Source organism: Physella acuta, unplaced genomic scaffold, assembly GCF_028476545.2.
Source record: "Physella acuta isolate Inbredline_101_S28 unplaced genomic scaffold, ASM2847654v3 ptg000053l, whole genome shotgun sequence".
Taxonomy (NCBI): Eukaryota; Metazoa; Mollusca; class Gastropoda; family Physidae; genus Physella; species Physella acuta.
This window is the reverse complement of record NW_026731573.1, coordinates 285,643-313,604: the sequence shown is the minus strand read 5'-3', so window position 1 is coordinate 313,604 and position 27,962 is coordinate 285,643. Positions and strand designations below refer to the sequence as shown.

The following is a 27,962-nucleotide window of genomic DNA, read 5'->3' as shown; positions in this document are numbered from 1 at the left end:
CCTAGACTTAGGGGAAATCACCCCTGCTTTAATTTTACTGGAAATTACAACACAATTCAATACATTTTTGTCCTTTTAAATTTAAATAAAATGAATACAAAGTGATGTTTTCAATTTGTTTATTTCTGAGGTTGAAAGCTTTCTAACAATTTTGTTTTATATCCAAAAAATTTGACCTTCATCAAAACATGTCTGGTTCTGCATCAACGAAGTCTAAGATCATTGCCTCAATCACAGATGACTGAAATATATTTTTATTTGTTGTTTATTTTTAGTTAGTATATTAAAAAAAGGATGATTAAGAGGCGTAGCGAGGGGGGGGGGGTGATACATATGTCCCGGGCGCCGGCCCCGGGGGGGGGGGGGGGGGCGCCAAATTGAAAGTTTGCCTCTGGGCGCCTGAAAGGGTCGCTACGCCTCTGGGATGATTATAGATACTGGTGTCCGATAAAAGACTCTTCCATAAAATAGGTGTGTTGGGTTGTTAGTAATATTGTAATCTCGACTAATTTTATGGTTAGAAAGTAGGGTTAAGCGTATGGTAGGACCAGGGTTGGGGTTAGGGACAGGGTTAGCATCTATATTAGCCAGCCATGTGTATTTAGTTAACTACCAGTAACCTTGTTTAAAGAAGATTCCATTATAGGACAACAGTATAAATATTCTCCCAAAAAAAAAAAAAAAAAACTAAAATACATTGAAGTTTTGACAACAAAACCTTTATACTATACAAGTTATTGATTTAGGTTAGACGGATCCAAAACTAATAAAAGAATCAGTTATGATTGTAATAATATTAATTAACAGTTTACATTCTATTACATGAAATTCTACTACAAAAATAGATTTTAAAAAGATACGTTCCCGTTAAAATTTAATAAGTTAACAATGTTTAATAATTTGTCTATCAAACAAAATCAGAATGACAAAGTCATCAGTATTGGATGTTCTCAGGGCGGCTTGTAGTAAATAGGCTTGGTAAATCTTAAAACCTTTTTAGACATAGAGAGGTACAATAGTCTACATATTTTCCAACTGATATTCAGTGATATGTTATGAATTTGATTCCCATAGATGAAAAACATGTGCCGTTTTTGTTTCTAGGCGTCATTTCGAGATTTAAAAATAACAATTATAATATTTTTACCAATAATGGAATCAAATTAACTATCCGTAGGCCTGGCTATTAATAATATTTTATTAATATTGTAACAACGTTTAGGGGTCATCCATTTATGACGTCCACAATTTTATTTTGGACCACACAAGTCCACATAATTCCCTATTGAATGTCCACACACACGTCACCAAAAGTCACAATTTTTTAACCCCCCTCCCCCCACCCCGTGTGGACGTCATAAATGGATGACCCCTTACAGATTTGAACTGCATACTTCTTTGAAAATAATCAGAATTTAATGTAGGCTATATTTTTCTTTAAGCTTTATACATCTTATAAATTCATCATTGTCATTATTTATGATTTTAAATAACTTAACACTAGCAGAAGTAACTTATCTAGTTTTGTTTAACAGATTTAAGCACAATATTCACATTAAGTTTGAAAATTTTTAGCTGGCAAGTATGTGAATATGAAGTTGGTGACCTACTATTTTTTTCTTTAGTTACATTGCTTATAATACAAACTGTAGAAGAATTACAAATAATTAAAGAAAAGCAGAAAGGATGATGCGATTTAGTATTTCATCATCAAATACCTGTCCACCGCCACTGGTTGGCTTTATTATTTCATTTTCCACTTCCAGGCTTTCTTTATGTGACTAAAACAAAGAAAATTTTTTTTCATATAATTTTAAAAATACCAATAGTCTAGTCATAGCAAAAGAAACAAATTAAAATAAAATTACTATTATTTTAAAATTTTATTTTTAGCATACCTTTTTTGTAGGATTTTCCTTCTTCAACACATTTACATCATCTTTTCTCTTTTTGGGTATATTCTGAGAAAATATTTGCTTTGTAACACAAATATTTTCAACAATCGGTGAGCTTTTCACTTGTAGATGAGCCGTGTCATTATTAAGTTGATGAGCCGTGTCATTATTAAGCCTTGTTTGTTGTAATGCTTCTTCCTGTAACTGTTTATTATTTCAAAGGTGAATCACAGGCAAATAAAGATTTGTTTTTACATAAGTCAGCTTTGAAATTTAATCTTTTATTTTTCAAAACTAAGGGCTATACTCACTGTATCTACTTTTAATAACTGTTTTAATAAGATATTTTGTTAATAGCAAAACTACAATTTTGACTGGCATCTATTCTAATGATAATGAAGTGATTTTGTTGTAATGTTCCAGTTACATTATTAATACAGCAGACAAGGAATGAATATTGGATTTTTAATCAAACTGGATAATTAAGTCATTAAAATACAATGATAACGGGAAGTTTAGTAATGACTAAAAACAAGGAAATAAAACAAATATACCCCCCCAGTGACGGAACTAGAAAAAGGGCCCCCCATATATATATATATATATATATATATATATATATATATATATTCACAAATTACGAACATAGGATACTCACTTCTGGCCTGATCGGGTTTTGAAAAAGAAAATCTTTGTTGTTTTTTTTTTCAAATTAACACAAATTACATCTCACGTGTATTAGTGCATTAGTCTTTTATGAAAATCTCTGTTTGATTTTATTTCTGCCATAATATTTCTGTATCCATAGTCGGTCAAAAGAATACGAAACATCAAAGCTTTGTATATGTAATGGTTTCCCGTGTTATGTTTATTTTTATGTCTTTTTGTATTGTATTATTAATTTTAAATACATTTTTTATACATTGTCATTCTTTGGTGTGTATTTAAAAAAAATAAATATGAGAAGTAATTGTTTTTTAATTGTTTAATACAAATCTATTAAAAGGAGCTCATGATCACCCCTATTTGGCTATTTGAAAAATATGTTATGTTGCATAACTTATAACACGTAAGGCCACGTGGCGAATGCTTTAAGGGTTAATTATTAAAACCATTTCCTAATTTTGAAATTGAACCTATTTCATTGCAAAGTATATTATCATGAGACCAAAAACAAGTGGCACAAAAATATGCTCTTACTCATTTTGGAGCCTAAAAATGTCTTAATCTCATTTATGCCCGCCGAAAATTGTGAAAAGTGTAACTTCATATCTGGCAAGCCGGTTAAAAGTATTTACACTGAGGATTGATGTGTTATGGTTTTCTGTTTGTATTATTTTTGTTTCTTTTGCATTCATATTAATTGTTTTGAAAACATTTCATTTTATAGCTGTGTCATTCTTTAGTATGGTTTATCTAAAAAAAAATTATTAAAGGGAAGATTGAACTTTTTTTGACTAATGTTCTAAAAAAAAATTTTTCTTCTAAGGGGTATGAATTAATTTTTCCCTAACTTAAATGGATTTTCTCATTACTAAAGTATACTCTAGTATAATCAATAGTTTTTGTTACTTACTGTTTTTAATGCTTGTATTTCCTGTTTAAGGCGGATAATCTGATGGTTCTGATTCTGTACAATAACTTTTGCTTCTAAAACTTGTTTTGAAAGTTCTTGATTTTCATTATCTATTAGGTCAGCAGCATTATCTATTTCATGGCTGTTATCATTTCCGTTATTCTGAAAAAAGAACAGTTTTTAAAAAATACTGATTTAACAATACAAATACTTATGCTACAAAAGGGTGGATCTTAGTTTCTCCCACTTATATTTTACAAATATACTTCCAATTAGATATTTATAAAAACAATTATTTAAAGAAAAAACCTGCATCAATGTAATGACAAAGGAATTATGACTTAACAGTGGCGGAACTACAGGGTAAGGGAAGGGGCAGCGAGCTGTAATGAGTAACAGATAAATCAAAATTTTTATTATTCATACATCTTTATTGTATTTAAAAAAAAATAATATAGCTGTGATTGAGTTATTGTATTTTGGTCATTTACCCTTGCTAGTAAGTAAGACGTAACTACATTTGCACTAAGGCAAACTTTCCATGACTTATCTCGCTCCTTTTATGTATAGCTGAATAGTGTCTCCCAAAAATGATATACTAGAGAAATAATACAGTTGAAGGGATAGAGAAAGTGGTCCAACCAAGCTTAATGTAATGAATGTAAAGTTTTCTCACTGTTATAGAATTGCCTTCATTAGTCACTAACTAAAGGTGACTTTTATAACCAATGTTATAAATTGTTATAACTAATTTTTACACCAAAAATTCAAGTCATTAAAAGCAGAACTGTAACTTTGACGAAAAGTTTTAGAAAATTATAATTCTGATTTCTGTGTTATTGATTTATCCTGAATAAGTTTTTACTAGTAATATTAAAAAAATAATAAAGTGTAGGGTTAAAATTAACTCTCCCTCTAACTGTAATTAAACAACAACAGGATGAGGCCAGCTATACATTTTTCTTGTAGGTTATGTTTGAGTTAAAGAGGTGCATATATGATTACTAGATCACCTTGACATAGCCTGTTATTGTTGTGAATATTCTTCACATGTAGATTTGACAAAATAATTTATTGGCCTAGGTATATCACTGAACATTTTTATAAAAATTAAATATAGCACTAAAATATTGTGTAATTTTATCTATTTCATGTAACAGAATTTTTTACATTGGTTTTTGTTTAAAACTTACCTTTTCATTCATGAAAGTTTTTTGAATAATTGGTTTATTCATATGTGAAGACAAAAACAAAACTTTCAAAGCCTTTTTGCATGTTAATTGAATCTGAAATATAATAATGTATAATAAATCATTATCTGATCGATAGCACAATAAATCATAAAATAACGTTAGCCCTCAAAATAAAAGATATTTAAAAACTTCAGATAAAGATTAAAATTCCTTTTTGGTCCTAGTGATGCCATGGGTAGATGAAGTAGAGTTCATATTTCTTGACCTCTGCATATGAAAGAATAGTGTGGACAGCACTATATCCAGCCACCTTTACTTTCCCCAATGTAAATCAGGTACCCATCGATGCTGGGTTGACTCGGGCGTTCTACAGTCACTAAATCTGAACTGAGATTTGAACGTGAGACCTTAGGGCTATCGGACAATTCTCTACCTTTCAACATCACTGTCCCTGATTTCTCACTTACTTATACTAAGCACAAAATTGGTATGTTGCTTTGTTAGAGAAAGTAATAAAAACTTAAATGAAAATTATGAGTTATGTTTAATGGTTTTTCTTTAAGATGATATTTACATCAGAGTAAATTCTGAAGCAATCAAACTTCATTTAACTGATGGATTATTTGCAAATACAATTTTGATAGTATTGCCAACATTTTCTTTTCAAAATGTGCAAGGTTATGAACCAAGTAGTTGATTAATCTAAGTAGCCAATTTAGTCAAACAAAATCTTTAAGGTGATCATACAAGTTTTCAAAACCATAAAAAAGAGTTATTTTATTTCAAGCTTTTTACCTCATATGAAGTATCCAAATGCATCCCACAACTTAATACATTAAGTGCATTATTCATCAATCGGTAATGTGCAATAGCATCTTTTTTATTTTGACCATGAACCGAATTGATTGTAGCACATGCTAAAACTGTAGAATATAGAAGTTTTCTACAATGTTGTTGAGCATACGGAGAAAAAGATGGTGCAGCCGATCTTTGTAATGTTGATGTTGTATCTAATATGCATCGTGCAAGATTCTAAATGACAAAGAGAATTCAAGTTACTTTCACATAAATAACAAATATTTGGCATGCCTCAATCACAATAAATATGACAAACGACATTAAATCTGACTAAATCAAAATTGAAAAAAAAAAAAAATCATGATAAACTATAAAAACTAAACAAAAGTAATGATACATCAACTTCACATGAAGAGGGTATAGGGGATGGGACTTTAGGTCTACGGGGAATTTTTTTTTTTTACCTCAGCAAGAATAAAATCTGCGTTGTCAAGAACAAGTCTGGAAACTGGAATTTAAAAAATACTGGTTACGCTTGTAGCAATTTAATTAACAGATGTCAACAAATAAAAATGTGATAAATCATAGAAGACGTTGGTATTATTTCTGAATTTAAAATTTCATTATAAATATTATAAATTACATAAAAATGTATCAGGAAAACAAAAGGTTTAAAATAATTCTTTTTAAAATATTTAAAGTACATTAAAAAAACGTGGTTGCGGAAAAAGTGGTAGCAATTTTTTGGTCAATCAAAAAAAGGGGGAGTAGGAAAGAATAAAAAGTAATTTCATTACATCTCTTATAAAGGGGATGAGAATTTTCCTGCTTAAATCTATACCATCAACTTCTTAAATGTATCAAAAACTTAAAGAGAACTAACTAGTAATGGTTACTTGTAAATCGTTCACATGTAAATCGATGTAAAATCCAATGTATTCATTTCAAATACTCAAAAAAAAAAACCTTTACAGAAGAATACTGCATAGTAAAACTAAAATTAATTTTTAAAAATTAATATAAAATGAAATAAAAACACTAATGTGAAATAAATACACATTCATTCCTTTTTTCTACAAACTTTTTACTTAAGGATATATGCATTTTATGTGCATTTAATTATTTGTAATTACATGTTCATTTCTAGTAGTAAAAGAATAAGAATAAAGGTAGCAGTTGCAGGCTCATTTACAAGGTTTAGTATACTTCATTTGTATACCAAAGCCTAGTTCTAGTTGTGAGATGTAATTTGTTAGTTATATTTACTGCAATAAACTGTCTTGCCTACAATAACTAGCATTTACGTAATGTATACCTGTAGACTAGTAATAGTCCATACTTCTGCATATAGTATAGATCTATAAGGTAAATTTTAATAAGTAAACAGAAAACAGCAGGTCACTATGGCTATCCTAAACACATTGAGCTCACTTCTATTAATGAACTTTACACTGTAGTGTAGACTTGTCATAACATTCTAGTAGTCTACAATTGTACTAGTATTACTAGTAGTTGTGTGCTGAATGACTAGGCTTTTGTTTACTTAAGCGGCTCATTGGAAGCTTCTGGCAAAAGCATGTTCAGTCCAGCAACCGTTGCTACACCAGAAAGACCACAGACAAGAATGAGGTAGCATGACATGTCGACAACTTTTGCTGTGTTTGAGGTCTAAAATGTGTTCCAATAGAAAATCCAGAAAAATTGTACTCAAAATATACTTTTGTGCTGTATTTATGTGTGAAACTTACAAAAAATGATTGTTATAATGATTGTCATGTTAGTAGTTAATAAATTGTATAGTTTGTTCCTGTTTTGTAAATATATTTTTTTTGGAAAAATTGTCCTACATTCCTGACGGTACTTATAAGTACCAATATATGTTTGGGCCATTAAAAATTTACGAAACGAAATTTCCTTCGACATATGCTTTAATTGCGCCAAAAGCAAAATGATGACACATTGTTTAAGTAAAAATTTCATTCAGAACCTAATTCTGTAAATAAAGGGTTAAGATAATAACTTTTTAATGAGAAAATGTTAAAAAATCTGTTTAAAATACCATTTTTATGACCCTATTAATTAAAAAAAGAATCATTTTTCCCAATCTTACGAACTCTCTACTAAAAGTTTTCTATCTGTCATCACTGGAAAGCTGGATCAACTCTCTGGCAAGAAACAAATAGAAACTGTCGTCTGCTAGCTGATCAAGCAATCTCCACTTTTATTATTGAATTTAGTAATCTTAAAGTTAAATTTTAGTGACTATCTGATGTCTAATTAGAATAAAGATAGATATTCTAACAGTGTCGAAAGAATATTTCTGGTAAGTTTGAATGAAATCACTGAATTAGAAATAGGTTACAAGATTTGTCATAAACAAGCAAATAAACAGATATTGTGAACTAAATAAAAGCTTATTATTATAGAGTCCTTTCATATGACGTCACCTCCGTTCGTGAATTTAAACATCTGCCATCGCAGTGTACAGATCTACATTCAAAATGGTGATCTGTGCGGTGAAAGGTTGTCATACTCGAAGTGGCAGATCTAAAGGGATTCCTTTATTTCGACTGCCAAGGGTCATATTAAACCAAGATGACAGAGATCGACAGTTAACAGATCGTAGATGCCGTCAATTTTTAGCCAATATTTATCGCAGTGCTGTGAGCGAAGCAGCGACAAATAACATGCGAATCTGTTCTCTATACTTTGTTTCAGGTAAGGACAGTAAAATAATAATCATTTTAATTATAAAAGATAACTGTTAATAAGACAAATATGCTCGACATTCACAAATACTAATAGTAAAAGACAAAGTCAAAAGTAATAATAAGAATAATAAGATTTAATAGTAGGCCTAATAATAGTGTTTTAATATCTAGATCTAGAATCTAGCTCTAAACATGGCGTAAACAAAATTCGGACCACAGATATAGATTCTGGATTTAGGGTGACTGGCTCCGCTGGGTAGACATTCTAGAATCTACTTATTTAGGCCTACTTAAATTTAATTACAAAATTTAGATCTACATTTGATTCAAAATACACCCATAATAAATCAAAAGTAGTCATAATAGGCCTAATAAAGCATTTAATTGTCTCTAAGATCTAAAATCTCGCTCTATAATCTAATCATTTTTTTAGCAAACGAAATTTTCTGAAATTGATATAGATTGTTTGACTAGACTTAGATCTAGAATCTGCTACTTAAATTAAATTTTAAAAAGTTTATACAAGCATGTAGTTTATATTATTGTAGTAGAAGGCTTAATAAATTACTAAGGCCTCGGGCCTACCTACTTTGTCTTTTTACAGCAATATGTATCTGATACTGGACTGAGTTTAATTAAATTCAAATGCATATCTAGTAATTGGTCTACTAAGTTTATGTAGCCTAGTAGTAGAATCTAGATCATACCAGCCAACAACAAATAACCACATTATTATTATTTGGTTATTGATTAGGCTATTTTTTTTTTAAATCCACTGTTTATAAAAGAAACAAATCAAGCTAGAAACATTATAAGTGAGATGGTTTAGAATAATAATGGATCCAGTCTACAATTGATACAATTGCAGGTCTACATAGGGCCTACAGTCTAGTAGTTTACAGTAGGCACCTAGTGTGTAGCTAGTATACTAGTGTGTAGCTGTCCAGAGTTAAGATTCTTGGATGTAAAAAGGGACGGTACTAACTAATCTGCCTTAATGCTTTCCCCTGATAAGCCATGTGTGCTATAAATAACATAACATGACATCCAGGTGAGAAATGATGAGGGGAGAGCAGTGGGACTTTCGCCTTTGTTCTCCCTGCTGAGCCCTGAGGGTAAAAAAAAAAAAAAGGGGGGGGGGGGGGGGGGCGGCTGTGTATCACGAAGGTGAGAAATTTTCAGGGGAGGGCAGTGGTACTGACTCCTCTTTGGTTTTATTGGGGGGGGAGTTTGAACAGTGTCATCCCCCCCCCCCCGACAAAAAAAGTCTGGAAGAAACACTGATTGGCTGAGATCTAAGAACAGCAGTGGTAATTACACTTGAATTATATTAGCCGTTGTAGTGTGGGTTTTGTAGGAGTTAAGTGGTCTCACGTTTGCTACAGTAGTGTGGTTGTACTAAATCTATTGCTTCTAAATCTTGTACTTAACAGAGAATCTAGAATCTACATTAACCAGATCTAGATAACCTATAATATATTACTGCATTTGATCAGATTCGTCTACTTAAACTCTAAACGCAAACAGTATTACTAACAGTATTTTTATTTAGAAATTTCGGCCACACATTTATATTATCCACAAAACTGTCAATAACAGTATAAGGATCTTCAATTCCTAAGAGTTCAAGTTTTTTAACGTATTTTTCCTTTTCCGCGGGTGCGGTTCTTTACTTACAGTAAATTAAAAAGTAGTGTATTATTATAAAATTAAAGAAAACCATTTATTTTCTCCCATTTGGTACATTACATAAAAAGGATTAAAACTTGTTTTATGCAATTTTTTTTTCACTAAGCCTTACTTTTAAAATGTGTATTTACAATAGAGTTGCATGAATAAAACAGAGGAAGCAAATAAAATAAAAACTTGTAAAAACAATACCTTCCAGTGCAGCAACGGTTGACTTTAATTCAGAAAGACTATGGTCTTTTATACTATTTTCTATCTCCTTCTGATTAATATTTAATAAGTTGCTGTAAGAATTAGTAGTAGATTTCTTATTTTCAAAGTTTGCACTGATCTGTTTCTCTTCCTAAAAAAAAAATCATTAGATGTAGATGATGAAAACTAGTGGTAACTTTTGAAATGAAACAAAGGTTTTGGTGCCATATCTATTATATATAAAGCAATGTATGTGTGTTTATTTGTCTGTCTGTCTTTTATGCATTACTGAACCTTTCATCCAATCACCATGAAACTTTGGGAAGTTGTTGAGAATACCTCCTGGAAAGGTATATTTGAAAAAATTTCGAAGGGGTGGCACAGAATAGGATTAGATTATTCTCTATTTACAATATATAAAAACAAAACTTGATTGCGGTTTGACACTGTTTATCTGATCGCTATTAAACATTGAAAAGTTGATTAGAATACTCTAGGTGAGGTTTCTGAAAAAAAAAATCTTTTTTAATTTCACAAGGGGAGGCACCCCGGGAGGGGGCGATTCTCTTTATATATGGTATATAAAAAATAAAAGTCGGATGCTGTTCGAAACTGTTCATCAGAGTGCCATTAAACTTTAGTGAGTTGATGAGAATACTCCTGAGAAGGTTTCTGCGAAAATAAATTTTTATGGGCAGCTATTTTTGTCAATACACAGTTTGGCGCGCAGTTCAAGAGCGGCTATTGTAACACTTGGTATCCATTAATCGGGCGTCCTGCATAGCGGGTAAGGGGTACTACTGTATTCAGCGTTAAAACTTCAACTGCAAACTGAGCCAAGGGTCATACCCGGCACCCCTGGAGTAGTGTAACTAGGGGCTCCCAAGAGCGCCCCTCTTCGGTTCCCAAAGTGTGTTCTAACTCACTAGTATGGAGTGTGATTAACGTATACTCAATGCTTTCATTCACCATGTTTTGGGCCTGCTAGGCAGTAGTGGAGGTAAACACGTACCCTGAAGTATGATCCAAAAAAATATAGCATTGTTTACATTCAAATAATTCTAAAAATATAGGATTGGTAATGCATTGATGAAACCCCTAAAATATTTTGTGACTTTCTTCTAAACCCACAGCAAAGGACGGGCACCCTAGTAGGTTTATAAAAGAAGATCTTATAGTTTTGTTAACTTTTTGATGCTAGACACTTACTACAGAGTCACTTGTTAAATTAATGCTTTGTAAAGTTTTTTAATACAACTAAAATATATTATTCATTTACTTCATGTTTTGGAAAAATTGTTTTTTTTTAATTTTGAGATTTAATTTTAACAAAAAAGTGCATGTGTCAGTATTTATTTAAAGTTCTTTTGCAGATACTTCCACTATTTTTAACAATATAAAATTTAATAACTGAAGTGTCCTTTTGTATAACAATAGTTTTGAGCTGTTTATGTATAAAATAATTGTTGTGACACAATAAAATAAATTAATATTTTAATATGAATTTATTTTTATTGGTGAAGGGTGTCTAGCTATTAGTTTCTCGGCTATTCATGAAAACAAGTCTTTCACTGGTAAAAGATAAATTAAGAATGTTTCTCAGTATTACACTATTGAAAAAGGGACACAAAGATGTAGACATACATTGGGAAGATTATTCCACTTTTAAATTAATCTCTCAACAGCCTCATGGTTTTCCAAAAACAAAAGTATTCATTGTTTTTAACAGGTTACCATAAAATAAACAGTGCAAAATAACAATACCTTTTCCAATGTGTCTACGAATTTGATGTCCAAAATCAATTGATTATAAAGAAAATTATACTGGTTTATCAAAAACTGTCCCCAGCCAAACATTTCAATCAACAGTTTAAGAACATTGTAGGTACTTGTTCTAATGATGCTGAAAAATAGTAATAAATAAATTGATAATATACTTAAAAACAAAATTCCCTCTTCTTTTGTCACAAAGTGAATCTGTTTCACTCACTTTCTTATCTCCACAGGTTTACGAGATAGGTTATGAATTCAAATGTAATGAACTCAGGAAATGTAAGGGACAAAAGCATGCTATTGATCCATGAAAACAATTATGATCTGATTCATCTCAGTCAATTATCATTTCTCAGGTTAAAAAATTAAAAAAAAAAACATCACAAATTTAGTTAACTAAAGATTGTTCAACCATAGTAACAATTGAAAAATTGTCTTTTACATTTTTAAATAACCATACAATATTAATACATTAGGAACGTCACTTTCCTACATTTGACTAATAAATTTAAAAAATGTCCTTACTTTTTAATTTTAGTCTTCATGTAAGTTGTATTGATTAATACTTGTAAACAAAGGTCTGTTATTAAAGGAACTTGAGGGAGCAGATGGGTGCCACAACTGTTTGTAAAAAAATATAGAAGAACAGAGTTAGTCTAGCATTTCTGCTTGTTTGGGTTCCATATCTTGTCATGATGACTAGACACACGATCTCAGACAAAACATGTAGAAGACAAAGGATCTCAAAAGAAAAAAATGAGGTGCCCCCTTTGAAATGGGAGAAAGGTTCTAAGTGAGAAAAAAACCGCTCCTTAGGAACAACATAACATCAAACAATCAAATAAAAAGAAAAAAAACCTTTGACTTTTTACGATAGCTAAACATAAATTAGTGATTCTTTTCTTTTTTGTTCTTAATTGTAATGTAGGAAGGGATTTCCTCCAACACAAGTATTACATGTCAGCATATAGGCAGTTGGGTGACTGCTATTTTAGCCAGCTTTTGTTTTAGAATTTAATTCCATACCCATTGTCTATTCAAGAACTGGAAAGCACTAGTTGGAGTTTCCTCTCCTAGATGGGTTTCTTTCCCCAGCTATCAAGCCTCCTCTGGGACTTTTTGGTTTAGCAACCACTTACTTTACCGACATGACCACACCAGATGCTAGTGATTATTTGATTAGTGATCAATATCATCAGGCAGGTATTGAGGTGGAACCCACAAGGTTAGCACAAAAGATGTTGACAAAAAACACCTGGCAATGGGACCTTGAAACTGAAAAGATGGGTTACACCTGGTGCCAGGTGAGAAAATGGTATGGACAGAGATCTTTGAAATGACAGCAGTCATTGCAATGCCAAGTTATGTGTAGTGTGTATGAAAACAAAGCAGTACTAATTGTGATTAACTAGCTGTGGCAATAAAAAAAAGTATACAGAAGCAGATGATCAAATCCCTTTTCTTAAAATTTCACTTCTCATTACCAATTTATTTTTTCAATTTTTAAAATAAGTTGCCATTTAAAAAATTTGGTTTAATATTAAAATTTAACACATTTAACATTCAATTAAAAATGTTCACTACTCATATCTTTCTAATTACTACAGGTAAAGGTATTTTGTCTGTGGTATCTTGTCCTTAAATATTTTGTCTTTGTTTCATTAGTTATGGAACCCTTTCACATTAATTCGATTAAACACTGAGTAAGTCACTGATGAAGATATTGGATGTTGTGGAGAAGTGATTTAAAATCATGCTTTAGAATATGTGTGTCTATCTGTGAATGACATTGTTATTTCAAATGATTTCTTGGAATTATTTTTGTCAGTAGCTATGAATCTGTTAAAAGAGGTTCATTTTAAAAAATAAAACAAAACAACCCAAAGCACATTAAGGTCAAGTTAGTGATGCCAAGATATAGGATTGCAAGAAACCATGTTTTCTTCTAATTTTCAGGTTGTAGAAAACACAAATTCTGACTTAAAGGACATGTTTCAAAATGGTGACCCTTAAAATTACATACATGCACTCCTGGGTAAGAGTTTTCAATCTATAAGTTATCTAGTTTTTTAATACTGGTTTTACATATTGCAAGGTAACAGCTTAAAACTTTTAAGAATCCAGAGGATCTTTGGAGTGTTTCATTTCAATACCTAGAGACCAACTGTCATCATGCATAACCTTACAGAAAAGGTTTCTATGACATGGATCACATTAGTGATACTAGGAATGACAATGCTATGTGTTAATTAAATGAGATGCAGCTAATGCAAAAATATCTGCTGAATATTCTACTGAATTGTATGTATTACACCCCTTACGATAAATGATTGTTTCAATAAATAGCTGGTGGTAGCAGTAGTTCCATCTTTGTAATACTATAAGATGCAAAAATGGAGTGCAAAAAACATTTTCTCTTCAGATACTTGTTTATATTATTCTCAATCTATTGCAAATTAAAATTCATGCAAATATTTTTAAAAATTCATATTTAGAATTTTCTTCTCATATTACCAAATAATCAGTTGGTTAACTAGATGAAGCATTGCTTGGTATATTGCAGGTAGGGCTTCTGATAAAACACAGCAAAAAGGCAAAGTTTTCTGAAACAATGGAAAAAAAGTAGCAATAAACAGTAACATATTAAAAAGATGTGTGAATTATTATGAAGATTTTAGGCTACTTAGAGATTTTCATATTAAAAAAAAAAGAAGACAGGGATGGTTAGGTCATCTAAAAACAATGCCAAACAACAGAGGGTGAAAGTGGCAAATTAGCAAAACACAAAGGGAAAAGAGTAAAGTAAGGCAAGACAATGCAAAAATGAATTTATGATGTGGATACAGTCCTACTGCAGTCCAGAAGTAGAAAAAAAAAACATCTGACAAAGTGGTGCAGCAGACTAAGCCCTCTACAGTCTGTGGAGCTACAGGGGTGGAAACATTTTATAATAACACTTTAAGTAAAGTGTAAAAAAAAACCCAACTAGTAATTAGTAACAAGTACTTACAGAAGCAGGATATGACAATTTAAGCCCACGAGAAATTAGATTGAAAACTGACCCAACAGGCAGCTTGATTATGCCATGAGATGGTTGCCTAAAATATAAAGAGTGTTAATCAGCACTAAATATAAATAGGAAAGGTCTTAGTGTTTTTTTTAAATTATGGATTTCATTTTTACAAGCTTTTAAGTCGTTCGCAACGTCTACTTATTTGTTTGTGGCAGATCTTGTCAATTTTGACCCACTTTTAATGCAGCGATTTCATTCAAACTTTCCAGATACATTCCATTTTAATGACAATAAAAGTCTATCAATTTTTTAATTTAATTAGTTATTTAATTAGTCATTAAAAATTAATTTAAATGGTTTTGAAAGACATCTGACAAAGTGGTGCAGCAGACTAAGCCCTCTACGGTCTGTGGAGCTACAGGGGTGGAAACATTTTATATACTTTATATACTTCTATACTTTAAGTAAAGTGTAAAAAAAAAACCCAACTAGTAATTAGTAACAAGTACTTACAGAAGCAGGATATGACAATTTTTTAATTTAATTAGTTGTTTAATTAGTCATTAAAAAGTAATTTAAATGGTTTTGAAACTAAGGGGGGATAACAAAATCAAATCACTCAATAGATTACTATATTCAACTAGCGTACCCGTCCCCGCGCCTTGCTGCGGGGATATAAGAAAGTCTTATGAAATATATAAGAAGGGTTTCATCAATGCATTACCAATCCTATGTTCTAAGACGCGTGACCTTGTTTTCTAAAACTGAGTTATTTAAATGTAAACAATGCCTACGCTTGGATCATAAATATAGGGACATGGGTTTACCTACAATACCAACACTACCGCATGAAAACCTTACGTCAATCACTCACCAAAATAATGAAGTAGAACACACTTCTGTGACTGCCCATGTGTGAGGGACGTAGAGTGGTGCTCTCGGGAGCCCCTGATTACACGAATGCAGAGGCCCTGCGTACGGCCCCTGGCTACAACTAACATAGGTGCCTTAGTGCTCACAGAATAACCCAGAACGCCAAATAGCATCCAAAAACAATGATGCAAATTTTGTCAATCATTCAGTGACACAAATCAACCGGATTTTTTCTTTAACATGTAGAAAAATGAATATTTGACGTGTTATAAACATCAGTGTGGCTGATGCAATTTGTTAGCTCTGATTGGATAGTTTAAAAATAGATGCTAGTTGCATCATCCGCAAAAATTCAGTGTCAGCATGATAAGAGAAAATGAGCACAAATAATTTTTTACACACTTGGAACATAATTTAGGCATTAAGGGGTTAATAGCAACAAGCTTTTAAATGCACTGAAAAAAATATAACTTATTTGCTTTCTTTAAAAAAGCTTTGGTCTCTCATGTAAATTATTTTTATTTTCTTATTTTCAGTGATTTTAAAAGCTTGTTGCTATAAAGGTTTTTTTATATTTGTTTTATATAGTTATACACTTATGTACATATAATTACATGTATGTATATATATATATAAACATAAATCTATATATGTATATACACAAACATATAATATGTACATACTACCTTAACTGTCAAGCAGATTGCTGCAATCTCAGATCAAAAGAAATTCAAGGACACTAGTTATGCAATTCTTACCAATGATGTATTTTTAGATAAATGACCTAATAATCTTAACTAACGTTGTATCAACAACAGATGCATACGCATCAGATAATAAAACCGGGAGTGATCTCCCCTAAACTTTCTTGAATATTTTTATATAACACTACGGGAGATGGCACATCACGATATAGTTAGGTTTTTAATCTTTTGAGGTGAAAAACATCAAGATTTGCAAAAATCTCAATTTTTTTTTTTTTGCATGATTACAATACTTTCTCTATACTTCTTATATACGAGAAAGTAAAAAAAAATGGGAAAGGCTGAGGTAGAACACCCTTCGTTGCTTGCACTGGTGTCATTGGCATCAGGAGGTGCAATCATAAGCCAAGAAGAAACATTGTGGGATTGATCACTCCAGTGGGTCGGCAACCTTTCGAAACGGAAGAGTTGCAATTTATAAAATTTTCCAGTTTTTAAGGGCATAGGCAGGTGATGAGTACAAACCTCCTTATTTCTGAGTCTAAAGATATATTTGGCTAATAGTTATAACTCAAAGGGTTAAGCATAAAAATATCTTAAATTTTTTTTTGCCATGGTGATGGTGGCCATATTGGATTTTATTGCCGATTTTTAAATGGGAATAACTCAACTTTGTACAAATTTTGTGAAAACTTAATATAAGATGGAGACATGTGTTTAAGACTTCTGATAGAGTACATTTTCAAAAATGAAGATCATTTTTTTTTTACTTTTTTTCCATACATCACTGTAAAATTTTCATTATTTCGTCAATTTTTTTCACTATTTCAACAATGATAAAAATTTTTTTCCAAAATTGTTTTATCAGTTTTATTTGAGCATATATATAGCGTAACTGGAGGAAATTTAGTTCAGTTCTCATAAATATTAACAAAGTTATTTTAACAATGGTACAAAAAAACATCAAATTGAGAAAAACGCAAAAAAAGCAACCAACAAAAAGCTGCACAAAATGAACATTTCCCGCTGTATGTCACTAAAATTGACCACATTCATAGCCAGAAGTATGGTGCTGCTGAATTAATTCATTCAGAGCTTGTTCAGCTGCTAGTTTCCTATTTTTTTTTTTGGCACTCTTTGCTTTTACCTAAGCTGAAGTCAGGCTGTTGTAAAGGCGTCTTTTTTGGCGTCCTCCACTTATTCTTCGACTATGGTTTCCTTCTATTGACAGCAGTGCCATAGCATGCATGGGCCCAAAATTGAATTCTGCTATCGCAGAAACAGCAGCATATGTTGTGAGGTCCCATGTCTAAAGCCAATGATGCTAAAATGATGTCTTTGTTTTTTGTGAATTGCCTTGTTCTGGATTCTTTTGCAGTTGTATGCTTACTGTTTACAACATGTTTACAACTGCTACACCAAGCTTGAAGCAAACTTTTTCTCATCAATATTAGCCACTATATCACAGTACACTCTGGGCAAGGAAATTTATTGATAAAATCAAGAAGCAAATAACCACCAACAATAATTCTGCATGGCTGTGGTTTACAATCAGCATTATCAGTACTAGATGTAGCATTGCTTTCTTCTGTCTGTGAAAACTGTGTCTTACATTGCATCAGTGCTTGTCTGAATAGTGCTAGATTGAGTAGAGGTAGCTGCAATCAGTTGCATTCAGATGTGCCTTGTTTTAGACTTTAGTTAGATGTGTGTATCTATTTTTAGCAGGAGTTTGGTTCTACCCATAATCGACAAACAAATTTAATCCTCTCACTGCTTGTGATAATTTACACAAATTAATCTAAACTGTTAATAGTATATTTAATTGAAATGAATATACGTTAAAATAGTGTAAGTATTTCACAGACTGACACAGACGCTTACAGAAACAAAATTAAACCAAATCAAACATCGCAAGCGCTGAAACTTAGGGAATGTTTACTAGCTAAGTGAAACGACCAATCGCTAACTAGCTTCCGCCGTTGAATGCCAATTAAAAAATTGAGGATGATTAAAGAGCCACCAACATTTTTTTTTCAATATTTGGTATATGATTAGGTGAATAAATTCAAAATAAATAGGTTTAGTCCCCTAAGTATGAAATAATATTTATTTCTCACAAAACATATGAAAGTATTTTAGCTATCTCTGCTAGTATAAAAAAAAAAAAAAAAAAATATAGCTATGGCGCTATCCCTAGCCAATTGAGAAGCTAATAACTAAAAAACAACGTCACTCGGGTCAAATTTATGAATGCTGATATATAAAGAAATGCATTCTGAATAAAATAACATTCACTATTGAAAGATATTTGAATACAAAGTGTGAACATCGGTAGTGGAAAGCATGGAACCATTGCCACGAGGCTGACCACAGCAGTTTTTATGCTTGGTGCCCAAGCAGCTGTCAGCTATCTGTATACGCTCTACTTAGTGTTTTTATCTTGTTTGCAGGAGTTTCTCTCTTACAGTATAACATTTGTTATGAGTTTTGAAAATGAAATAAAATAATTATTACGAGCCGACCCGCTGCTTATCATACGCCGCTATTAAGTTGTTTTATTTTCTACGTTTCAGTAATTTATAATTTGTGAATTCGACAGTACCAATGCTGCCACTGAAAATATTTCCTTATAAACACTAAACACCCCTTCCCCCCCCCCCCCCCACGTGAAAGCAGCCTCCTCTTAGTTACCTCCTCTAAGTTTAAAATCGTTTCAAACTAAAGTATCTGCCCCTAATAGCCGTCACCAAACCCGTCTCTATGATTGTAAAATCTAAACAGCGTGAACCACAACTCACCAGACCGTGTGAGGGGGTGGGGGGGGGGGTAGCTTGCAGCTTGTTTTCTAACGGCTCGAAGAAGAGAATTATATATATAGATTTGTGCTTGGAACTGGAGAGCTGCATTTTTAATTCAAATGTGCTGACCCCTGCGCTATGCCTCTCCCATGAGCACCATGGCTTCTACATTCATTTTAATGGCGCAGACATTAGGGACACAGTGAGTTAATAAAATGATGACAAAAAAATAAGTTGCTTCACAGCAGCCGGGTACAGTAAAAAAGAAAATGCTATTCTAGCCTTTAGTGCTTCAAGATATAATTAGTAATGAAGCTTCTGATTCCAATAAAGTCAACAGTAAAGATATTGTGTTTTATGTATTTAAGCATTCATTTTTTGACTGTCTATTAGTACTATTACCTAAGACTTTTCCAATCTGGACATTTCACACATGGCCTGAGCAGTTCTTACCATCTATATATATAAAAATGAAACTTTAGGAAGTTAAGAATGCTCCCAGGAAGGTTTCTGAGAAAAAACATTTATTTTAGAGGGGCGACACTCCAGCAGGCTATAATTTGGTGCACAGGGCTCCCACTTGGGCACTATGGCCCCTATTATTTCCAGAGTGCAATCCACTATGGATTGGATAGGCTATTATAATCAGTCACTAAATCAAATAATTTGCTTCTTCCAGCAACTTGCGATTGGGTGCGGGGTTTTCCTTGTGAGCACTTTGACACCTACGTTCATTTTAAAGAGTGCGATATACTAAGGATACGATGGCCTGTTGTAAACGTTCACAAAATTGAATAAGGCACGTCCCTGACATCTCGGCAGGGTGTGATTAGGCGCCCTGGGGCTCCCCAGTGAGCACTAGGGGCCTAAGGTCACAGGGGTGAGTTCTAACTCACTATTACGGAGGATGATTAATACCCTGGGGTGTCTGGGCGCAATATTAACTAAGATCCAAGAAATATATTGCTGGCATTGTTTACATTTAAATAACACATTAAAAAATGCACTATTATTATTATTAAAGCACTTATGAAATCTTCTTAACATATTGTGTGAGCCCAAAGTAACATACGAAAGGGTTTTATTATTTCTTTATAATACCTAGTAATGCCTAGGAATAGAACAATGCAGATATTGCATAACCTTGCCTTATAATGAAAGGGACTATACATTGCCTAGGTATTTTACAGAATGCCAGGGTTTCATACATATTGTAAAAGCTATCAATTGTTCACCTGATAATTGTAATTAGAGCTAAACAATTATGAACTGCTGTCTGCGTTACAGCTTTCAGTGAAGCATCTGTTTCTGGATTATCATCTGGATTTGTGTTGGGTGCTGTAGCATTTTCTTCTGCATCCAAAGAATGTATATTTTAAATTAATCAAAAAGTGTAAAACAATCTGATCACTATAGCTCATTAAATCTTCATATTTAGTTTACTGAAATATTCATTTTTATTCTAAAAATGTTTTATTGTAGAATTTGTATATGGTTGAGATCAAACACTTGTACTAAAACACTTGCCTGTTTCCACTAGACTGGATAAAGTAAGCAGAGATTTTTCAGCTGCATGCAATGCAATGTCAAAGTTATGGGCCCAAACATCAGTCTTTTTACTTTTTAACCTTTTGCTACCCCACACAAATGGAGTATCAAGCACAGCAGACATTCTTGTGTTGTTCCTAACAAAATTATAAAAAGCATTTTAGTTTAATCATATAATACAAAGTAAATTAAACTGTCAGATTTGTTTTTGATATTTCTTTTCTCTCTTCTGAACTGAAGTGGGCTGCTACTAGAAATACAGTGGACTGCTAACCAGGGGTGGCACCTTTTCTCATGGATTGAATGGGAGGGTGCGATTTTTCTCTATATACAGTATATAAAAATAAAAGTCGATTGTGGTATGACAACTTTCATCCGATCGCCATGAAACTTTGGGAAGTTGTTGAGAATACTCCTAGTGAGGTTTCTGCAGAAATTTTCTCAAAATACGGTATGTAAAAATAAAAGTTGATTGCGGTTTCACACAGTTCATCTGGTCGCCATCAAACACTGTGGAGTTGATTAGAACACTCCAGGTAAGGTTTCAGTAAAACATCTTTCTTAATTTTGCAAGGGAGTCGCCCCGGGAGGGTGCGATTTTTCTCTATATGCAGTATATTAAAATAAAAGTTGATTGCGGTTCGACACCATCCGATTGCCATGAAACTTTGGGGAGTTGATTAGAACACTCCAGGTGAGACTTCTATAAAAACATTTTTTTTTAATTTTGAAAGGGCGACGCCCCAGGAGGTTACGATTTTTTCTATATATGATGTATTAAAAAATGTCGGATGCGGTTCAACATGGTTTATCTGAGTGCTATAAAAGGTATCAGGGAGGGGGGGTGCGTTTGTCGTTCTGGTCTTTCCCATGAGTGCTATGGTGACTACGTTCATTCTAAACAGTGGGATAGACAATGGAAAAGATGGGGCGCTACCGTCACTCACTAAATTAAATCAGGCGTGTACGGCGGCGGCCTGGTAGGGTGCGATTAGGCTGCGAACAAATAATTCAGTTTATGCCCCGAAAGGCTCACATGGGCCGCTGAGGGCCCTGTAACAGAAAAATTAACCAAGGTTAGATTATTAACTGGGTTGTTTCCTTTTATACGTAAAAAAACCCAATTTTGTCACTTTACAAATGATACAATTAGCATCTATTTTTAGATGATCCAATCAGAAATTAAGATTGAGCTTCTAATAATACATCATTAGTAATACTAACAAATCGCATCATTCACACTGATGTTTATAACACGTCAAATAAATTTTTTCTATATGTTAATAAAGAATCCTGTTGATTTGTGTAACTTTAACGAATGATGCAATCTGCATCTTTGTTTCAGGATTTGGCGCTCTGGGTTATCCTATGGTGCCTATGTTAGTTTTAAGGAGCCAGGCGCCTATGCGGAAGTGTAATGGGGGGGGGGGGGGGGGGGGGCTCTCCTGAGAGCGCCCCTCTATGTCCCGGACACATGGGCGGTCTGCGAAGTGTGTTACCTCATTATTTCTGTGAGTGTAGGTAAGCCTGTGTCCCGATATTTATGATTCAAGCGCAGGCATTGTTTATATTTAAATAACTCGGTTTAAGAAAACAAAGTCAGGCGTCTAAGAATATGATTGGTAATGCATTGATGAAACCCTTCTTATATATTTCGACAGACTTTCTTCTATTTCCGCGGCAACGCGCGGGGATGGGTACGCTAGCATATATATATATATATAATTGAAAGTAAGTTTGTCAGTGGGTTTGTCTTTATGAATAACTAATCCTTGATACATAGATTATTAGATGGTGATTAACATATACAAGGCGTTCATACAGCAGGAACGTCTGGGTAGAAGCTACAACAAACAAGACGTCTGCAGTAACATATTACTAGCATCTCAGTAAAATACTCTAAAGATGAGTTAGCTAAGCATTAATTTTTCCCTCCTGAAAATAATTACTGATACTTTTATAACGTAGATGAAGCAGATCTTAAGTACCTAGAATTTCCTGGATTTTAACAGGATTAATAAAATATGTGTCCTTTGTATGAAAGGTTTTCTTATGTTTTAGTTAAAAAAGCTGGGTTAACTATGAGTAGTGTGAAATGAAAAATACTGTTTGTAATAATTTGTTCTGTTTTGGACCAGCACATACAATGACTTTTGAGAATTAGTGCTGTATATTAGAAAAATTCCTCGATAAAAGCTTCAAAACAGCATTTAAATTTAAAATACTATCATTGATAAAGTCCAGACTTTTATGAAAAGGCTGCCTCAGACGAATATTCAGGATCTTGCCGTTGAAGAAAAAATTAGAAAAAGAAGATGGAGTTGGATATGGTACACTCTGCACAGACCGCCAAGGCATGCAGTGAGGTGTACCCTAGAGAAAATGGCACAGGACAGAGGACTCTGAAGATCTTTGGTTGGTGGCCCATATCCCTGCAGGTGTGATGGGCAGTGATGATGGTACAGAAAAATTGCTGTAGACAAAGCATTTTAAATGCATGTTTGACAACAAAACACTTCAGGCTTTAAATCTGTTTGATTTTAGCAATTTTAAAATGTTTATGTCATTTTTCTGTTTAAAACTATTTTACAAAAACCTCATTTGGTTCAAAATAGTTTCTTGAATTATTTTTTACCTTCATTGTACGTTGTGAGTGGAATCCACCCACATTTTCATAAATATCTGCCCCAAGAAATGCCGTTTTCTCTGTCATACAAAAGCAAACAAGTCAAGCATGGCATCAACATCTTTATCGGCATGTGATACATACACGTCTTATTACAAAATGTTGTTTAATGATATAGTTTTATAGTCATCACAACGATTTTTATAAACAGGTTGGGCCATTTTGGCATGAATTTTGTATAGAGATTACAAGGCAGATTATAAAGCAAGTCGCTGAAAAATGTGATGGAACAGTTTAACAAATGATTTACATACATTAGTGAAGAATATGCTGCACCCCAGCTACAACAACACTGCATTTACATAATGCACCTGTGGTGCACTGTCAAAACGGCCCAGGACAAATCGGGACCAATTTGTCAATTAATATGACCCCGACAAAACGACCCAGTCAAAATAACCCAGTCAAAAGGGCCTGACTTATTGGCTTCCGTCATATTGACTCTCAACATATAGGCACCCGACAAATGGGCTCCCGACACATAGTTTCAGGACATATAGGCTCCTGACAAAGCGGTTCCAGATATATTGGCTAAGTGTTTTAATTGTTGAATGTAATTTAGATTTAAATGATCTAGATCTAGTTGAAATGCAAAATCCATTCACAAAACTGTTGTGAGTGGACAACAACATTAAATACAATCTAGTCAGATATTTATGGCAACAATTTTTTTTCTTATTACTTCTAGTCCTGGGTTTTAAATGGGGGACTAATGAAAAGATACGTTTGAGTACCCATAAATAAAAGCAGTAGGTCTACCTAACAGATTCATTCACTGTAAGCCTTAATCTGCAGAGCAGGGAAGCTGATGGTAAAAATCCTGATCACGTGAAATAATAGTCCATTAACAGATGGCCGCTGTTAATATAGCAAATCTAGCTCGCAAACACATCTATTTGAAGTTAATTTCTAGCCTAATTTGATATATTCATTATTTAGTAGTCACTGCTTTTGGTTTTCTATATTTTATTTTAAAAATAGACAATAATATATCACAATATAGGCTACTAACTTGTATTAAAGCCATAATATTGAGTCACCTTTTTTCCACATTACTAGCCTCTGCCAAATTTTACGTACCTGATAGTCTGTGATAGATCATTACCAAGAAGATCTAGAATCCCAGATTCAAGTGTTTTTTTAGGCCTATAGTTTTAGTAGGCTAACTAAAACCATAATCTTTTGTTTAAACTACATAAAATTAGGCGAGATTAGTATTTTGAATAAACCGGGAGTGATCTTCCCTAAACTTTCTCGAATATTCTTATATAAGACTACAGGGGATGGCAACTCAGGATATAGACATGATTTTTATCGATGTTTAATTATTTAAACTTTTTAAAACAGAATAGAATCTCATAGAAAAAAAAAGAATAGCGCACCAAGTGAATAGCAAACAATATGTGTATAATAGTGCGGAATATTATTAGTGCTTTATAAATTCATTTCGTTTTTTGAGAAATCAGAAATAGCGTAAATTACTACTTCCAGTCGACAGAAATTACTCAAAATTTGACAGAAGGCAGAAAATTAGATCTTTTACTAATATATGTGAAATTTTGTTTATCTATTTGAAACAGTACTCAAGTTATAGGCTTTTAAAAAACTAAAAGTAGATTAAGTCTCACTTCCGGTTATTGGAAATAGCTGAAAGGTAGAACTACAAATTCGATACAATACTTATATATGAAATTTCATCAACCTAGCTGTAATGGTACTCAAGTTATCATGTTTACAGACACACAAACACTGACATACGACAAAACTGCAAAACTATGTTTTTCCAACTCAGGAAGATGTAAAATGTCGAGGTTTATGAAAATCTTGATTTTGATTCTTTGCATGATTACAATACTTTCTCTATACTTTATATACAAGGAAGTAAGAAAGCTGAAAGCTGACTAAATTTTAGCACTTATTTCACATATTTAGGAGGATTTATGTTTTGAAAGTTACAAAAAAATTTCAAAGATTCATTTGTGTACCTGTTTTTAAACAATCGTATTAAGTCTGTATTATACCTTTTCAGTAATAAATTAAGACTAGCGATGTTTTCATCAGATGCAATAACTTAATTACTTAATTTAGCAGCCACCTTATAATATTAAAAAGATTTTTTTGGCAAAATTATAGTTAGAGATTCAGGGGAAACCACTCTAATTAAAAGGCGGCAGCTGTTTATATAGTGTATAGCAAATCTTACTTGCAAACACTGCTGTTTAAAGGTAATATCTGGCCTATATACTGTATTGGGTAATCTATCATTTTAGGTACATAAAATCGCCCGAGACTAGTAATGTGAAAAAAGGAGACTAATTAAATTTTAGTAATAACTATTTCACATATTAAGGAGGATTTATGCTTTGAAAGTTACAAAAATGTTTCAAAGATTCATTCATGTACCTTTTTTTAAACAATTGTATTAAAACTTTTAAGTAATAAACAAGGACTAGCGCTGTTTTTAAATTTATCAGATGCAACCAAGCTCATTTACTTTAGCAGCCATCTTGTTTAAGTTTTTTGGTAAAATTATAGGTAGAGATTCAGGGGATACCACTCTAATTTACATAAAGCCGCTGTTTATATAACAAATCTTGCTCGCAACCACAGCTGTTTAAGGTTGATTTCTGGCCTATATTGATATATAAATTAATATTTAGCCATTGATTTTGGTTGATTATTCAGTTATCTATTATATCTGACACAAATATATCACAATACTAGGCATACTGCCTGCCTAGCTTCGCTTAGGTTTTCAAAAAACTTTTGAGAATTGAATGATCAATTAATTAGTGATTGGCTGTTATGTGGAGTACTTAGGGCCTAAGTTTAAGAAGTCTGAGTAGTTTCATGTCATGGAAACCTTGATGGAATATTTGCAAACTTATTACCCGCAAGGTTATTAGAGCTGCAAAGGCTTCCTTAATAGTATAAAGCAAATATTATATTTAATTTACCTTCGCAATAGTTTTTAGAATTTCATTACAATTCATAACTTTATTTATAACAAAATATCTATTTAAACGAATGCTATACTTTGTGATTTTTGTTTTTTCTTTAAAATAGTATAAAAATTATCTTAAAATTATTTTTAAAAAGTTACATCCCCTGAACATAGACCAAATGACGTAGTCTTTGTTTACTTTTTCGCAAACAATTGTTTATATAAGAAAATACAGCATATAACAAATCTAACGACCCTAAGAGGTTTTTCTGATGGGAAGAAAGTTTTCTTGTTACTGTTACCCTCCAGGGTCAGTCTACGACCTCACAAAATATTAGGGGGATTGTTCGTCAATTTATTTATATATATATCTCATATAAGGAGAATTACACTCTAGGTCATTTTTTAGCCCTCTAAGAGGACTTTGAGTCAAACCAACAGTTTTTTTCCATACGGCCTAGTCATCCATAGATGGGCATGCAAAAAAATAGCATATTTACAGAGGTTAAGTACCCTAAAATTTGTGTTTTTCACATAAATACAAAGATTATACAGGGAAATACGGCTGGTCAGTTTTGACCCATTACTAGATTTTCCAGGATATGGCGAGTTTTAATCTGACACCCCTAGGTACCACCTCACAAAATATCACCGGGGGGGGGGGGGGGGGGGGGTGTTTTGCAAAAGTTTTTTTCAATATATAGCTCAAATAGGGAGAATTTCACTTACGGTCATTTTTTAGCCCTCAGCGAGGGCTTTGAGTCAAACCGACAGTTTTTCCCTATGGCATTACCATTTACCTAGGTGCATGCCAAAAATTAGTCTGATGTACAGAGGGTAAGTAACCTAAAATCTTTGTTGAAATTACCCTCTGTTTTTCACATAAAATACAAAGATTATATAGGGAAATACAACTAGTCAGTTTTGACCCATTTCTAGATTTTTCCCGGATGTGGCGAGTTTTTTCTGACATCCCTAGGCGTCTTTCTACAACCTCACAAAATATCAAGGGGGGGGGGGGGGGGGGTCGGTCGGAAAAAGTTTTTTCCGTAATATAGCTCATATAAGCGCCTGTCAGTCAAGGTCAGTTTTGACCCCCTCTTCGTGAACTTGTTGGCTAACCGGCACCGACCCTGTATTCTATTGCCCCAAGGCAGGAACCTACCGAAATTTGAAGCGCCTGCGGTGTCAGGAAGTGCCCTATCGGGCATCCGAGCACTTTGCTGGATATATATTAGATACTTCTATTAAAGCCGTAACAATGAGGCAACTTAGGTACGCAACTTATTTTCACATTTCTAGTCTCGGCCGATTTTACGCACATATATTACCCTATAGCCCTATTGCCTATTACTATTGATTGATATAGGCCTAGGCCTATTTAATTTAAAATTTAGCCATTGTTTTCGTTTTATTATTCAGTTATCGATAAGTAGGCTATTGACTAATCTATAGATTCTATAGAAATATCTGACTCAAATTTGAAATATCACAATATAGGTAGCAAGGTAGATAGATCTAGTGAATAAACTAGATCTATAAGCCTAATCTAGGTCTAGGCCTATA

General features: G+C 32.9%; 1 protein-coding gene across 1 annotated transcript; it reads right to left on the bottom strand.

The window, feature by feature from the left end:
* Positions 1 to 102: 102 nt before the first annotated feature.
* LOC131946735 (uncharacterized) lies at positions 103 to 27,579 on the bottom strand. The gene is made up of 15 exons (XM_059307671.1): positions 27,562 to 27,579; positions 20,746 to 20,903; positions 20,454 to 20,571; positions 14,838 to 14,925; positions 14,342 to 14,430; positions 12,353 to 12,448; positions 11,819 to 11,957; positions 10,055 to 10,205; positions 5,927 to 5,970; positions 5,460 to 5,696; positions 4,665 to 4,757; positions 3,472 to 3,633; positions 1,899 to 2,099; positions 1,719 to 1,781; positions 103 to 241 (listed from the first exon to the last, which is right to left on the bottom strand). The coding sequence occupies exons 2-15, from the start codon at positions 20,888 to 20,890 to the stop codon at positions 182 to 184; spliced, it is 1,686 nt and encodes a 561-aa protein (XP_059163654.1). The 5' UTR covers positions 20,891 to 20,903; positions 27,562 to 27,579; the 3' UTR covers positions 103 to 181.
* Positions 27,580 to 27,962: the final 383 nt, after the last annotated feature.